The sequence below is a fragment of the Taurulus bubalis genome, assembly GCF_910589615.1.
Source record: "Taurulus bubalis genome assembly, chromosome: 1".
In the NCBI taxonomy this organism is placed as follows: domain Eukaryota; kingdom Metazoa; phylum Chordata; class Actinopteri; order Perciformes; family Cottidae; genus Taurulus; species Taurulus bubalis.
In genome coordinates, this window is record NC_136589.1 from 44,322,589 (window position 1) to 44,339,094 (window position 16,506).

The following is a 16,506-nucleotide window of genomic DNA, read 5'->3' on the forward strand; positions in this document are numbered from 1 at the left end:
AGAGAGAGAGGAAGGAGGAGAGAGAGAGAGAGAGGGAGGAGGAGGAGGAGGAGGAAGAGAGAGAGAGAGAGAGATGGAGATGGAGATGGAGAGAGAGAGAGAGAAGCAGGAAGCAGCGTCACTCCTACGTCATGCTACAACGTTATACTACAAGAAGAGTACACAAGGACTTGAAGTATTATATTAATATTCCTACATTATGCTCTCTAGTTACACATCATATTTTATAATTCACATCAAATGTTTCCAAATAAACATACATGATAAATAAACTATGTGATTAAAGAATACTCCATTATAAAGAGTACTATGAATAAATAATACTCCATTATTAGGAATACTTTATGATAAATGAATAATAAACTCCGTGGTGATGTATTAGTAGCATCAGACTTCAGATCAGCTTCTTTCCTCACATACTTGTTGTTGTTGTTGTTGTTGTTGTTTGCGTCATAAACAACAATCTAAAGTACACCGTGTGGTACAAAGACCAAAACACTCAGACTCCACTGCAGAAGAGTTATTATTATTGATGTTGTCATTCCTAAAAGAAGGTTAGACACCGTATTCCTTTATTAGTCATAGACATAGTATAATAAACAAGTATTATTAATAAGTAATACCCAGTAAAAAAAAAAGGTAGAACAAATAAATAAATACAAAATAAATACACAAATAATAATAATAATAATAAAAAGCAATAACTATATATATAACGTAATTCCTCTACACGTCTCTATTATACCCTCTTCCTCCTCCTCCCTCCCACCCCCTCCCTGGGTCAGACAGGAACAACATGGCGGCGGGAGGAGCGTTAGCTTCTGGACCAGTCGTCGTCTGAGAGACCGGCGATCCGGATCAGGATGAACCTCTGCGCCTCGTTCCTCCGGTAAGTCCCGCGGCGCGGGGTCCACGCGGACCGGGTGTGCACGCGGGCCTGGCTCGCGCTGTTTGACCGGAAACGGGTGTTGTTCACGCCGCGCAGCCCCGACAGGTGTGTTGTTTTGTTTGGGCTAGCTCGCGCTGCGGCTAGCTCGGTTAGCTCGGTTAGCTAGCTAGCTCGGTAGCTCGGTTAGCTGCCGCGCGTCAACAAACGCGCCGTGTAACCGGTCAGCGGGATCTCGCGCGACGGTTACCGGGGCCGAGCGGCCCGCGGCTCGGACTCTGCTGGGGTCGGCTCTCCGTTCAGAAGGTTTAAAGGCCATGCTAATGCTAACTAGCAATAACACAGCCCCAGACGAGGGGCTGTGTTATTGCTAGTTAGCATTAGCATGGCTTTCTGCGTATGTCTAGTATCATTATAATAATATCACGATAGAATCATATTAACCTTATATTGACGTTATATTATCGACATCACATACTATCATATTTTCATTATGTAATAACACAATATTAACATGCTGTAATTATATTATCATAGACATTATATTCACATTATTATAACGCCATATTATCATTATATATTAACATCACATTAACATACTATCATTATATTATCAATAACATCACATATTAACATCATAACACCATCACATAATATCATATTCACATCATAATAACATCACATATTAACATTAGAATAATATGACATATTGACATCATGTTGACATCATATTATCAGCACATTGACATCATAATATTATAAAAACATCATCATAATAACATCACATAATATAATAACATCCCTTATTTACATCATAACATCATAATAAACATCACATAATATCATAATAACAGCATAATAACCTGTTTTTGTTTGTATATTTCCATTATTTGTTTGTTTTTTGCTCTTGTTGGTTATTAGTTTGGTTTTGTTGTATTCATTGCCTTTATGGTCCTTTTTGTTTAAGTTTTAAGTTATGACTATGCTTTCCTTCTCTGTAGAGCGCCTTGTGAACTTTGTTTTTAAAGGTGCTTTAGAAATAAAGTTATTATTATTATTATAACATCACATATTAACATCACAATACATCACATATTGACATTAGATTAATATGACATATTAACATCATGTTAACATTATATTATCAGCACATTGACATCATAATAACATCACATAATATCATAATAGCAGCACCTAATAACATCACATAATATCATAATAACACCAGAATACATCACATATTAACATTATAATAATATAACATGTTGACATCATAATAACATCACATAATATCATAACATCATTTTAACATGTGGGTTCTTTAGCTCCGCCTCCCGTCCGGTTCTTAACTTAGTGTTAGATTACCAGCTCGTCTAGTCGCTCGCTGGCAGGTTTGTTTTGATGTTTTTTTGTGTTTCATCGCATGTTGGATCCAGGAAGTAGTCTGAGCCCAACATCAACGCCATGTCCTCTCGTCCACGTATTATATGAGCCGGTGAATGTGTTAAACAATGGCAGCATCGCTGTCAGGTGTGTGGCTAGCTGTAAGATGGTAACTGTGCTGCGTCACTCGTCTTACTTTAGGGTTCATGAGGGAAGTGTTTCCTGATGGAGCGTCTAACCACCTCCTCTCTGTTTACACCCAACAGACAGGCAGAGGCCCTCAAGGCGGACATGACAGGTAGGTCTGCACCATCATGCTCCATCACCTCCAACATCCAGATGTTCTCACCAAACTGGTCAGAGACAAAGACCTTTGAACAACAGATGGTCTGTAGTTTAGTGGTTCTCAACTGGTAGTGTAGTAGTGAGTAGTGAGGTCATAGTAGTGCGTAGTGAGGTCATAATAGTGTAGTAGTGAGGTCATAGTAGTGCGTAGTGAGGTCATAGTGTAGTAGTGAGGTCATAATAGTTATGAGTGAGGTCATAGTAGTGAGTAGTGAGGTCATAGTAGTGTAGTAGTGAGGTCATAGTAGTGGAGTAGTGAGGTCATAGTAGTGAGTAGTGAGGTCATAGTAGTGTGTCTTGTGTCAGACTCTAAGCTCAGTGTGTGTGTGTTGTGTGTCAGACTCTAAGCTCAGAGTGTGTTGTGTGTTAGACTCTAAACTCAGTGTGTGTGTTGTGTTAGACTCTAACCTCAGTGTGTGTGTGTGTTGTGTTAGACTCTAAGCTCAGTGTGTGTTGTGTGTTAGACTCTAAACTCAGTGTGTGTTGTGTTAGACTCTAAGCTCAGTGTGTGTGTGTGTTGTGTTAGACTCTCAGCTCAGTGTGTGTGTTGTGTGTTAGACTCTAAGCTCAGTGTGTGTTGTGTGTTAGACTCTAAGCGCAGTGTGTGTGTGTGTGTGTGTTGTGTTAGACTCTAAGCTCAGTGTGTGTGTGTGTGTGTGTGTGTCAGATTCTAAGCTCAGTGTGTGTGTGTCAGACTCTAAGCTCAGTGTGTGTGTGTGTTGTGTTAGACTCTAAGCTCAGTGTGTGTGTTGTGTGTTAGACTCTAAGCTCAGTGTGTGTTGTGTGTTAGACTCTAAGCGCAGTGTGTGTGTGTGTGTGTGTTGTGTTAGACTCTAAGCTCAGTGTGTGTGTGTGTGTGTGTGTGTCAGACTCTAAGCTCAGTGTGTGTGTGTCAGACTCTAAGCTCAGTGTGTGTGTGTTGTGTTAGACTCTAAGCTCAGTGTGAGTGTTGTGTGTTAGACTCTAAGCTCAGTGTGTGTGTGTGTGTGTCAGACTCTAAACTCAGTGTGTGTGTGTGTGTGTGTGTGTGTGTCAGACTCTAAACTCAGTGTGTGTGTGTGTGTGTCAGACTCTAAGCTCAGTGTGTGTGTGTTGTGTTAGACTCTAAGCTCAGTGTGTGTGTTGTGTGTTAGACTCTAAGCGCAGTGTGTGTGTGTTGTGTTAGACTCTAAGCTCAGTGTGTGTTGTGTTAGACTCTAAGCTCAGTGTGTGTGTGTGTTGTGTTAGACTCTCAGCTCAGTGTGTGTGTTGTGTGTTAGACTCTAAGCTCAGTGTGTGTTGTGTGTTAGACTCTAAGCGCAGTGTGTGTGTGTGTGTGTGTGTTGTGTTAGACTCTAAGCTCAGTGTGTGTGTGTGTGTGTGTGTGTGTCAGATTCTAAGCTCAGTGTGTGTGTGTCAGACTCTAAGCTCAGTGTGTGTGTGTTGTGTTAGACTCTAAGCTCAGTGTGTGTGTTGTGTGTTAGACTCTAAGCTCAGTGTGTGTTGTGTGTTAGACTCTAAGCGCAGTGTGTGTGTGTGTGTGTGTTGTGTTAGACTCTAAGCTCAGTGTGTGTGTGTGTGTGTGTGTGTCAGACTCTAAGCTCAGTGTGTGTGTGTCAGACTCTAAGCTCAGTGTGTGTGTGTTGTGTTAGACTCTAAGCTCAGTGTGAGTGTTGTGTGTTAGACTCTAAGCTCAGTGTGTGTGTGTGTGTGTCAGACTCTAAACTCAGTGTGTGTGTGTGTGTGTGTGTGTCAGACTCTAAACTCAGTGTGTGTGTGTGTGTCAGACTCTAAGCTCAGTGTGTGTGTGTTGTGTTAGACTCTAAGCTCAGTGTGTGTGTTGTGTGTTAGACTCTAAGCGCAGTGTGTGTGTGTGTTGTTAGACTCTAAGCTCAGTGTGTGTGTGTGTGTGTGTTGTGTTAGACTCTAAGCTCAGTGTTTGTGTGTGTGTTGTTAGACTCTAAGCTCAGTGTGTGTGTTAGACTCTAAGCTCAGTGTGTGTTGTGTGTTAGACTCTAAGCGCAGTGTGTGTGTGTGTTGTTAGACTCTAAGCTCAGTGTGTGTGTGTTGTGTTAGACTCTAAGCTCAGTGTGTGTGTGTGTTGTTAGACTCTAAGCTCAGTGTGTGTGTTAGACTCTAAGCTCAGTGTGTGTGTGTGTTAGACTCTAAGCGCACTGTGTGTGTGTGTTGTTAGACTCTAAGCTCAGTGTGTGTGTGTGTGTGTGTTGTGTTAGACTCTAAGCTCAGTGTGTGTGTGTGTTGTGTTAGACTCTAAGCTCAGTGTGTGTGTTGTGTTGTGTTAGACTCTAAGCTCAGTGTGTGTGTGTGTGTCAGACTCTAAGCTCAGTGTGTGTGTGTGTGTCAGACTCTAAGCTCAGTGTGTGTGTGTGTGTCAGACTCTAAGCTCGCGGCAGCAGAGGTGTGGACGTCCCGGCAGGCGCTGCAGGATCTGTACCAGAAGATGCTGGTGACCGACCTGGAGTACGCTCTGGACAAGAAGGTGGAGCAGGACTTGTAAGTGTCTCTCTCTGTCTGTCTCTCTCTCTTCATCTCTCTCCATCTCTCTGTCTCTGTCTCTGTCTCTCTGTCTCTGTCTCTGTCTCTCTCTCTCTCTCTCTCTCTCTCTCTCTCTGTGTTGATGCCCCTCCTCTTCCTGTTGATGGCCCTCCCCTTCCTGTGCAGGTGGAACCATGCGTTTAAGAACCAGATCACCACGCTGCAGAGCCAGGCCAAGAACCGGGCCAACCCGCACCGCAGCGAGGTGCAGGCCAACCTGTCCCTGTTCCTGGAGGCCGCCAGCGGGTTCTACACACAGGTGAGCTCCTGGTGCAGGACCCGCAGGACCCACAGGACCAGGTCCACATGGGTTCAGGTTCAGAATCCGCTTCATTGGTCGATGAAACTTGTCTCTTCCTCCTCCAGCTGCTACAAGAGCTGTGCACAGTGTTCAGCGTGGAGCTGCCATGTCGGGTCAAGTCTTCTCAGCTCGGCATCATCAGCAGCAAAGTGGGTGGAGCCATGGTGACACCTCAGCCCAGCAGCTGCTCCTACGTCTGCCAGCACTGCCTGGTCCATCTGGGGGACATAGGTGAGTCCTGCAGCTGGGTCCTGTGTGGTCATGAGACACATGGTCATGAGACACATGGTCATGAGACGCTAACACGTGGTCATGAGACGCGTAGTCATGAGATGCTAACACGTGGTCATGAGACGCTAACACTTGTTAGCGTCTCATGACCACGTGTTAGGGTCTCATGACCACGTGTTAGCGTCTCATGACCACGTGTTAGCGTCTCATGACCATGTGTCTCATGACCACGTGTTAGCATCTCATGACCACATGTCTCATGACGACGTGTTAGCATCTCATGACCACGTGTTAGCATCTCATGACCACGTGTTAACGTCTCATGACCACGTGTTAGCGTCTCATGACCACGTGTTAGCGTCTCATGACGACGTGTTAGCGTCTCATGACGACGTGTTAGCATCTCATGACCACGTGTTAACGTCTCATGACCACGTGTTAGCGTCTCATGACGACGTGTTAGCATCTCATGACGACGTGTTAGCGTCTCATGACGACGTGTTAGCATCTCATGACCACATGTTAACGTCTCATGACCACGTGTCTCATGACCACCTGTTAGAATTTCATGACCACATGTCTCATGACCACGTGTTAACGTCTCATGACCCTGTGTTAGCATCTCATGACCACATGTCCTGTCCTCCTTTCAGCGCGTTACCGGAACCAGACCAGCCAGGCGGAGTCGTACTACCGGCATGCCGCTCAGTTGGTCCCGTCCAACGGTAAGTCTGATGCCGCCATGTTTGTAGTTCATCCCCCTGTCTCTGCAACATGCCACCATGTTTGTAGTTCCTCCCATGTCATTGCAACATGCCGCCATGTTTGTAGTATCTTTGCAACGTGCCACCATGTTTGTAGTTCCTCCCGTGTCTTTGCAACATGCTGTCATGTTCGTAGTGTCTTTGCAACGTGTCGCCATGTTTTTAGTTCCTCCCTGTGTCTTTGCAACATGTCACCATGTTTGTAGTTCCTCCCTGTGTCTTTGCAACGTGCCACCATGTTTGTAGTTCCTCCCTGTGTCTTTGCAACGTGCCGCCATGTTTGTAGTTCCCCCGTGTCCGGAGTGACGCTCCTCTGTGGCTCTGCAGGGCAGCCGTACAACCAGCTGGCCATCCTGGCCTCCTCTAAAGGAGACCACCTCACCACCATCTTCTACTACTGCCGCAGCATCGCCGTCAAGTTCCCCTTCCCAGCAGCCTCCACCAACCTGCAGAAGGCGCTGACCAAGGCTCTGGAGAGGTGACTAGCTCTAGTTAGTCTGACCAGGAGGTGACCAGCTCTAGTTAGTCTGACCAGGAGGTGACCAGCTCTAGTTAGTGTGACCAGGAGCTGACCAGCTCTAGTTAGTGTGACCAGGAGGTGACCAGCTCTAGTTAGTTTGACCAGGAGCTGACCAGCTCTAGTTAGTGTGACCAGGAGGTGACCAGCTCTAGTTAGTGTGACCAGGAGGTGACCAGCTCTAGTTAGTGTGACTAGGAGGTGACCAGCTCTAGTTAGTGTGACCAGGAGCTGACCAGCTCTAGTTAGTGTGACCAGGAGGAGACCAGCTCGAGTAAGTGTGACTAGGAGGTGACCAGCTCTAGTTAGTGTGACCAGGAGGAGACCGGCTCTAGTTAGTGTGACCAGGAGCTGACCAGCTCTAGTTAGTGTGACCAGGAGCTGACCAGCTCTAGTTAGTGTGACCAGGAGGTGACCAGCTCTAGTTAGTGTGACCAGGAGCTGACCAGCTCTAGTTAGTGTGACCAGGAGCTGACCAGCTCTAGTTAGTGTGACTAGGAGGTGACCAGCTCTAGTTAGTGTGACCAGGAGCTGACCAGCTCTAGTTAGTGTGACCAGGAGGAGACCAGCTCGAGTTAGTGTGACTAGGAGGTGACCAGCTCTAGTTAGTGTGACCAGGAGGAGACCGGCTCTACTTTATGTTGACCTCAGTGGTGACCTCTCTCCGTGTCGCTGCAGCCGTGATGAGGTGAAGCCCAGGTGGAGCGTGCCGGACTTCATCAGGGCCTTCATCAAGTTCCACGGCCACGTGTACCTGAGCAAGAGCCTGGACCAGCTGCAGCTGCTGAGGGAGCGGCTGGAGGAGCAGTTCCAGGTGAGGCCTGCAGGAGGCACTGGTGAGGCCGCCAGGGGCTCTGAGGCTGGGTGATGATTCTCTATGTGTGTGTGTGTGTGTGTGTGTGTAGAGGCTGATCTTGCAGAAGGCCTTCAGCTCCCAGCAGCTGGTCCACCTCACCGTCATCAACCTGTTCGGGTTGCACCAGCTCCGAGACCAGGACCAGCAGGACTTCAGCAGCGAGCAGCAGACCAGCTGGTTCCAGCTGCTGGGCCTCTTCAGTGAGTCATAATCATAATTGTAACGGGACGGCCCTGACCTGGTCTTAACCTAGGGGGAGCGCCTACTCCTTACGCCAGCCGTGTAAGGAGAGCCTTCTTTTTTGTCTTGGAGAAAATCCCCTCAGCTCTTAGAAACAATTACCAGTAATTACAAGTGTGAAAGTCTCGGTTTGATTTCTCAAACCGAGTGGTTCCATCTCAGGGACAGATCCCAAGAGGAACTGAAGAAGTGCGCAGTTATCACAGTATATATAAGTGCGTGGGAGTAACAGGTGTGTGTGATTACGATCTGCTTTGACCTTGGTCACGCGCTCAATAGCGTGTTTTTGTGGTTGCAGCTGCAAAAGCTACTCAAGGTCAGCTGATAAACAGCAGGACCATATTTAGACCTGTCTTCCGTCTACAACAGGATACTATCCACTATGACCATATATAAATGTCATTAAAATGTAAATGCAAATTAGCATCATGCAGCATGATAGAAAGACTATTTCATTCAAAACAATTAGTTATAATGCATCGTGATAAAAGATCATTTTACTTAAAACAATTTATAATGCATTGTTATATAAGACTATTTCACTTAAAGCAATTTAGTTATAATGCATCGTGATAAAATACTATTTCACTCAACAATTTAGTTATAATGCATAAAGAGAAAATTATAAGAACTTAGAATGAAAAATACTTAGAAAAGCAAAAAAAGAGAAGAACTCGTACTTTACATAACCCAATCCTCAACATAATAATACTTTACAGTGAAAGTACCTCAAGCAGACAGATGTTCATGGTGTTTGACTTCCTGTCCCCTCCAGTGTCCTTCCTGGGCGTCATGTGCAGCCGAGCTCTGCTCAACAAGAAGCGAGGCGAGGAGATCATGGGCGAGTGTCCTCTGCCGGCCATCAAAGTGTCCCTGGACTGGCTGAAGCTGAGGCCCAGCGTGTTCCCAGAGGCCGCGGTGGACCAGCGGCAGCAGTAAGTCTGGGGCCGGGGGTCTGAGTGCCTCTTGCTGGTCTCTGGCAGGAGGTTTAACCCTTCGTCTTCCTGTCCCTCAGTGTCTGGCCCTGGCTGGTCTCCATCCTCAACGGCTTCCAGCCCAAAGAGGACGACGTGTCCTGCTCCTCAGGTAGATGAGCTCTGATCCGAGTTCTCTTCAGAGTCCAGGTTCCTGGAGTCTCTCCGGAATAACAGTTGCTCTTTCTGTGAGGGTTTGTACGTCAGATGTCTGCAGCTCAAGGTGTACTTGTTTTCTCCACAGCGACACCCCTTCCAGAGGAGTTTGAGTTGCAGGGTTTCCTGGCGCTCCGGCCCGCTCTGAGGTACTCCCGCCTCTTTTCCCCTGTGTTTGAGTCGTTGTAGGAACCCCAAATTAATTCCAATACTTGTGTTTATTGTATGTATTTGTTCAGCAAAGTCTTGGAAAAAAAATGTATGTCTACAAAAAAGAAAATGACTTTTAAAAGATATTGTGATCATAACTATAAACACCCAGCATGAATGGATCAAAAAGGAGTCCTCAAACTCCTGAGTTTAAAAACAAGTATTGTACGACAACCCACAGACTAATAGTGCACATTTTTTGAAAGATTAAGACCTAAAGCATCAACATCTGTAACAATAAACACAATCCAGGAAAGCATTGGCATGTTAGGAAGCATATTCAGTAAAAAAAAACGTGTTTTTCGGTTCACAAATGGAAGAATGACCCCCAAGACAGTGTCTGATCCAGTCGAGCCTAGTCTCAAACTGATCAGCTGTTTCCTCATGTGCCTACTTATAAAGGTTTTAGTGAAACGTTAAGATCATCACAGCAAATAAGGGAGTTCACGTAAATAATTAAACCTAACGATTTACATGTTGTTTTTAAACCACAGCCATCATCTCACAAGAGTTACGGTATTTTAGCAATTTTAATGAATTTTATCGACTATGTGGTTGAGGAGATACGCAAGTGGCCGTTTTTTTTAAAACACCCTTTTTTTTTTGCGGAAAAAGAGGCGAAACGGGCCGGTGCTGAACGAGTTTTAAGTCCTGGTCCGGGGGTCCGGTGTTTCCATGTTTCATGTCTGCTGTGTTTCAGGTCCCTGGACTTCACTAAAGGTCACCAGGGCATCCTGGTGGACAGGGACGGCCTGCCGGTCCACACTCGGCATCAGAGACTCATCAGCCTCGGCAAATGGGTCGCCGACAACCAGCCGGGGTGAGTGTCCGTCACCAGGAAAGTCATGTGATCTCTTTGTGTTGCCTTCAGGAACCTCCGGTTCTTTAAGGAGAAGCTGAAGCGTCATGTGTTTAAGCTGCATTCTCTCTCCTGACCTCCAGGGGGCGACTCCTCTGGTTGTATAGAAGTCCATGCTTCATGTGTTAAAGCCGTCGTCACTTTCTCTCTCTCTCTCGCAGGCTGATCCGCTGCAGGGCGAGCGAGGACGGCCTCCTCGTCTTCATCACCGACATCCCGGAGCAGGCGGTGGAGGAGCCGCAGGAGAAGGAGGCTCCGGTGCTGCAGGAGTCGTCCAACGGCGAGCAGGCGGCCAACGACAACGCCGGCGGTGGCGTTGGCCTCGCCTCCTCCTCCGGCCTGAAGTCGGTGCTGTCCGCGGGCAAGACGCAGAGCTCGTGGCCCGACGGCGGCGAGCGGCCCGTCGTCACCTTCAAGGAGAACATCAAGCCCAGGGAGCCGGGCCGTGAGTCGGCGCCGGCACGCAGCAGCCACCTAAAGGACAGCGGCAAGGAGCGCCGGGACCAGCAGGCCAAGGGGGCGGGGCCCGCCGCCGGGAGGGCGGAGCCTAGGAGGGACGGCAAGAGGAAGAGCGAGCCCAAGAAGAGCGGCTACGAGAAGAGCGGCGGAGACGCAGGGAAACAGGTAGAGAAGACGAGTCATCTTCATCTACCTGAGGAGACACACACACACACACACACACGCACACACGCATACATATATACATACATGCACACACACACATATGCAGACCCACATGCACATGCAGACACACGCGCACACACACACACACACACACACACACATGCAGACACTCACACAGAGACACACACACACACCCCGATCATGAAGATGATGATGAAGATGACTTGTCTTCCTCTCCTTCAGGTGAAGGCGCAGACAGAGCTGAGGAAGACTCCGGTGAGCGAGGCCAAAAAGACCCCCGTGGCTCAGACCCAGACCAGCTGCTCCTCCCAGTTCATCCCCATCCACCATCCTGGAGCCTTCCCACCACTGCCCAGCAGGCCAGGTACACACAGACAGACACACACACACTGTTTATATATAAACTTTCAAAAGGATGACCCCTAAAGGTGCTCCAGTGGTTTAGTCCGTGCCCCCAGTGAGCAGCAGTCTGATTGGTCCCTGCAGGTTTCCCGCCCTCGGCCTACGTGATCCCGCCCCCCGTGGGGTTCCCGGGCCTCCAGGTGAACCCGGGCTTTACCTTCTCCGGCGGCGTGCCCGTCCCCGGGCCCTTCCTGCAGCCGGGCGTCCACTCCCAGGCTGGGAAGCCGTCCCACATCCCCTACAGTCAGCAGAGGCCCTCCGGGCCTGGTCCGGGTCAGGCTCCGGGGGCCTCGGGCCCGGGACCTATGAACCAGCAGTCGGTCCAGCTGCAGGTGCAGCAGGCCATGAGCCAGCAGTCTCCCACCAAACCGGTCCAGCAGGTCGGGATGGCCAAGAGTCCACCGCACCACCCTGGTCTGCAGCAGGTCAGTGTGCTTTATGATGCCTTCAGGCTCCGCTCAGTGAACACGAGTACTGGCTGAAGGTAGATGATAACGTTCTCATGATGCCTTCAGGCTCCGCTCAGTGAACACGAGTACTGGCTGAAGGTAAATGATAACGTTCTCATGATGCCTTCAGGCTCCGCTCAGTGAACACGAGTACTGGCTGAAGGTAAATGATAACGTTCTCATGATGCGTTCAGGCTCCGCTCAGTGAACATGTGTGTCTCCAGCAGTACATGCAGGTCCAGGATCAACCGGCTCCCATGTGGAGCCAGGCCCAGAAGATCCCGATGCCCCTGAAGCAGTCCCAGCAGCAGGCCTTCTATCTGGACCCCCTCAAGCTCAAGTTCCCCGCCGTCAACATGCAGGACTTTTACTGGGAGCCCGCCTACCGCATGGGGGACGGTCTGATGGGGGACCGCATGAAGAGGGCCCCGCCGGGGGGCCTGGGCCTCGAGCAGGACGGATCCAGCGGCGGGCCCCGGGGGCCCCCCTTTGAGGTGAGGAGGAGGAGGAAGAAGGGAGGAGGAGGAGGAGGAGGAGGAGGAGGAGGAGGTCCTGCTGCTTTTCTGTCTGCTTCTTTTTCTTTTCCAACTTTTGAGATTGTGAATTAATTCTGTGAGCTGGAACAATAGACAGAATAGAGCTGAGACAATAGACAGAATAGAGCAGAGACAATAGACAGAATAGAGATAGATCCTCAACAATATTAATGTGCGCATGAGAGGCTGAATGATGCTGTGAAGCACAACTTTCCTTCTTTCCAGCTCCGTCTTACTTCTTTCCTTCTTTCTCTTCTTTTATTCACCCCCTCTCTCCTTCCTCCTCCTCCTCCTCCTCCTCTTCCTCTGTCAGCAGGACAACAAGCCTCTTCTACCTCCCGACCTGTTAAAAACTCTAGTGGACTTTGAGGAGGAGGAGGAGCTCGTCTTTTCTAAGCCTCCTGATTTCTTCCAGGCCTTGGCGGGTCCTCTGAGCTCGGCTCCTGGTCCCAGTATATTTGTATGTAGTCCTGTCTTCTGCCTCAACACCCTGACCTCTGACCCCACCAGACCTATAGTCACACTGAGTCTTGGGATTAGTATCTCCCTGCTCGGGTTATTGTCGTTTCTCACATCATTTAATTTGCCAAGCGAAACTCGGTTCCATTAAATATGTTGCTTCTAGAGGAGTAACAGGTCCTTATGATCCTGATCAGTTCGGACCCCTCACAGTCCAACAGCCACATCACAGAGTAAATAAAGGCTCTCCTCCAGTATCCAAGAAAACATGTGATCAGTAGATCATGTGATCAGTAGAACATGTGATCAGGACATCATGGCTGTTTCTCTAGTCTCTGATCATGTGACTTTGTAAACAACCAATCAGTGTTTAGACCAACAGGAGGAGAGCTAGTAATGTTAGCAGCACCGCTAACAAAGAACCAACAGGTGGAGAGCTAGTAACGTTAGCTAGTAATGTTAGCAGCACCGCTAATGGAGAACCAACAGGAGGAGAGCTAGTAACGTTAGCAGCACCGCTAATGGAGAACCAACAGGAGGAGAGCTAGTAACATTAGCAGCACCGCTAACAAAGAACCAACAGGTGGAGAGCTAGTAACGTTAGCTAGTAATGTTAGCAGCACCGCTAATGGAGAACCAACAGGAGGAGAGCTAGTAACGTTAGCAGCACCGCTAATGGAGAACCAACAGGAGGAGAGCTAGTAACATTAGCAGCACCGCTAACAAAGAACCAACAGGTGGAGAGCTAGTAACGTTAGCTAGTAATGTTAGCAGCACCGCTAATGGAGAACCAACAGGAGGAGAGCTAGTAACGTTAGCATTACTATAACATTTAGGATTTTTAATGTTTTACTGAAATATTTTGTATAATTAATAATCTGGATCTGGAGGTTTTACATTGAAGCAACTGGAAACACTGACGTGCATCATGTGAACATATAGATGCATGTATAACATGTATGTATAGCACATAACATACATGTCCTGGTCCCGCCCCTGCAGTTGCCCAGCCAGACCAGGATGGAGACCAGGATGGAGAGCGGGCCTGAGGTCGCCCCCCCGCCGTCGACTCTGCTGCCCATCTCTGGGTTCCCCATGCAGGTCAGAGCGTCTCCACCTGCGTTACACTGTTCAGCCACCAGGTGGCAGAGTAGAGCTCTATTCAAACACTCAATGTGCATGTGCTGCTTTTACGGGTCTGAGATTCAGATTGTAGAAACGTCGTTTAAGGTTTACTGTATGCTTTGTATTCTCATTGTTTGTTTAAATACAAAATTTTCTCACTTTTTCATGTTTACACCCAGATTTCACTAAATGTTTGGTCATGGAAATTTGGTTTAAAGTCATGGAAATTCATGAAATTTGGTTTAAAATCATCATGGAAATCCACGGGTCAAAATGTGTATGAACCCTGACTTTGTCAACTCAGATTTGTTCTTGATAAGTAAATATGTTGAAATGATTCTCGTGTGTGGAGTTCTTTTACATTTCTCTTGATCGTGGTAAAAAGCATGTCCTGGATTCAATAGCCCACATTGTCTGTGTGCAGGAGTACAACCAGAACAGCATCTTCAGTCAGGCCTACGGCAAGAACCTGCCGCCCGGCTCCAAGCCCGACGCTCCCATGATGCACCAGGAGCCGTCCCTGTACTCCCTGTTCGAGGGGACCCCCTGGTCCCCGTCCCTCCCGGCCAGCTCAGGTACGCGTACAACGGCACGTTCTACTCATATTATTCTATTCATATTTAGGGGTGTGGTCAGTGAAAACCTTGCTGTAATCTGATTGGCAGATCACTCCACCCCGGCCAGCCAATCCCCTCACTCCTCCAACCCCAGCAGCCTGCCGTCCTCCCCGCCCACGCACAACCACGGGGCCGTGCCCTTCTCCAACTTCGGGCCCATCGGCACGCCAGACAGCCGGGACCGCAGGATGGTGGACCGCTGGAAGGCCGACAAGACCGGTGAGGCGGGGGACAGGGTCAAGAGGGTTCTGAGGGTTCAGGGGGTCCAGAAGGATCGGGTTCAGAGGGTCATATAGATCCAGAGGATAGGGTCATGAGGATCCGGAGGGTCAGGTCATGAGGATCCAGAGGGACGGGGTTCAGAGAGTCATGAGGATCCAGAGGGTCGTGAGGATGCAGAGGGTCATATAGATCCAGAGGATCGGGTCATGAGGATCCAGAGGTTCATAAGGATCCAGAGGGACAGGTAATGAGGATCCAGAGGGTCATATGGATCCAGATGGTCATGAGGAACCAGAGGGTCGGGTCATGAGGATCCAGAGGGACGAGGTTCAGAGAGTCATGAGGATCCAGAGGGTCATATAGATCCAGAGAATCGGGTCATGAGGATCCAGAGGTTCATAAGGATCCAGAGGGGCTGGGTTCAGAGAGTTTGATTAACGGGGATCTTTGTGGTTGTGGTCTAGGAGCGGTCAGCGGGTTCGGACTGGACTACCTGCCGGCTGCAGCGTCCTCTGCAGCCTCAGACACCAGCTGGCACCAGGCCGGGCCGACCGGCAGCTCCTGGACCAATCAGGAGTCTCCGATGGAGGAGTCGTCCTCCACCGTGCTGCTCGACAGCCTCAAGGTCCGTCACACACACACACACACACACACACACACTCAGAGACACTCTCACTCAGAGACACACACACACACTTGATGATGTATGTATTTATGAATAGAGGTCAAACAGGATTAGCCTCATGCTACCCCTCGTTCTACCCCTCATGCTACCGCTCATGCTACCCCTCAAACCCAAATGCTATCCCTCATGCTAACCCTCTGCCCCTCCCCCACAGTCCATCTGGTCCAGCTCCATGATGCAGCCGGGCCCGTCGGCCCTGGAGCAGCTGCTGCTGCAGCAGAAGCAGAAGCAGCAGCGCGGCCACGGCGCCATGAACCCGCCGCACTGAACAGCCGGCACGAGGCGGCGCTTTAGTGTCCGGAACGTCAACGCAGGAAAATAAAAAACCCACCGGGAGGAAAATAAGAAGTTTGACGAAGACGAGCTCCGACTAAAATGGGAAAAATTAAACCGGCGAGAAAAGGGGTGGCGGCTGGGGGAGGCGACGCCCACCACCACGAGGCCCTGCCCCCACCACCCCCCCCCTCGAGGGTGACGCCCCTCCTGGACCGGAAAGGGTCCGCGGCGCCACGCCACCGCCGGGAATCTGAACATTGAGGATCAAACCCCCACTTCACCCCCCTCTTTGTTTTCTGGGCAAGACGCCACCTGGAAGGACTTCCTCTTTCTCTGGGACGAAATAAAAAATACAACCCCGCCTCCCGGAGGTCGGCTCGGTCCGCCGGAGCGCCGTTTTTAGCGTCTTCGCAGCCGCAGACTGACACCGGAGGGTCGGAAGAACGGGGCGGTGGTCGGATTCAGGGGGGGAGAACAGGTGAAGCACCTGGGGGGGTCAAATAGACTTTCTGATCGCTCCATTCATTTGCATTAGTGAGGAGGAGGAGGAGGAGGAGGAGGAGGAAGAGGAGCTTGTTGGTGGAGTGAAGGACATCCAGCTGTTTAAATATATGAATCCGTATATTCCGCCAGAGTTTGGACTTTCACGGCGGCCGTTGTCAGAACCAGGACTGGACTGGATTCTGCGAAGCCACCTGGACCACCTGGACCACCTGGACCCAGCGCTCTGCTGGCCCCTCCTCCTTTTCTTTTGGGGGCGGAGCCTGGAGGCCTCGACGGCGGGACGAGACGCGTGGAGACGTCACGGGAAGGACAGAAGAAGAAGAAGGGAA

General features: G+C 49.4%; 1 protein-coding gene across 1 annotated transcript; it reads left to right on the top strand.

The window, feature by feature from the left end:
* Nucleotides 1-797: 797 nt before the first annotated feature.
* smg7 (SMG7 nonsense mediated mRNA decay factor) lies at nt 798-16,063 on the top strand. Its single transcript, XM_079214660.1, has 23 exons — nt 798-889; nt 2,536-2,567; nt 4,990-5,107; nt 5,276-5,408; nt 5,516-5,681; nt 6,335-6,406; nt 6,773-6,923; nt 7,641-7,776; nt 7,868-8,018; nt 8,834-8,993; nt 9,074-9,144; nt 9,277-9,337; nt 10,099-10,218; nt 10,419-10,881; nt 11,125-11,266; nt 11,389-11,729; nt 11,981-12,247; nt 12,606-12,749; nt 13,751-13,877; nt 14,278-14,448; nt 14,539-14,709; nt 15,177-15,337; nt 15,552-16,063. Exons 1-23 carry the CDS (start codon nt 864-866, stop codon nt 15,663-15,665), a joined length of 3,498 nt encoding a protein of 1,165 aa, XP_079070786.1. The 5' UTR covers nt 798-863; the 3' UTR covers nt 15,666-16,063.
* Nucleotides 16,064-16,506: the final 443 nt, after the last annotated feature.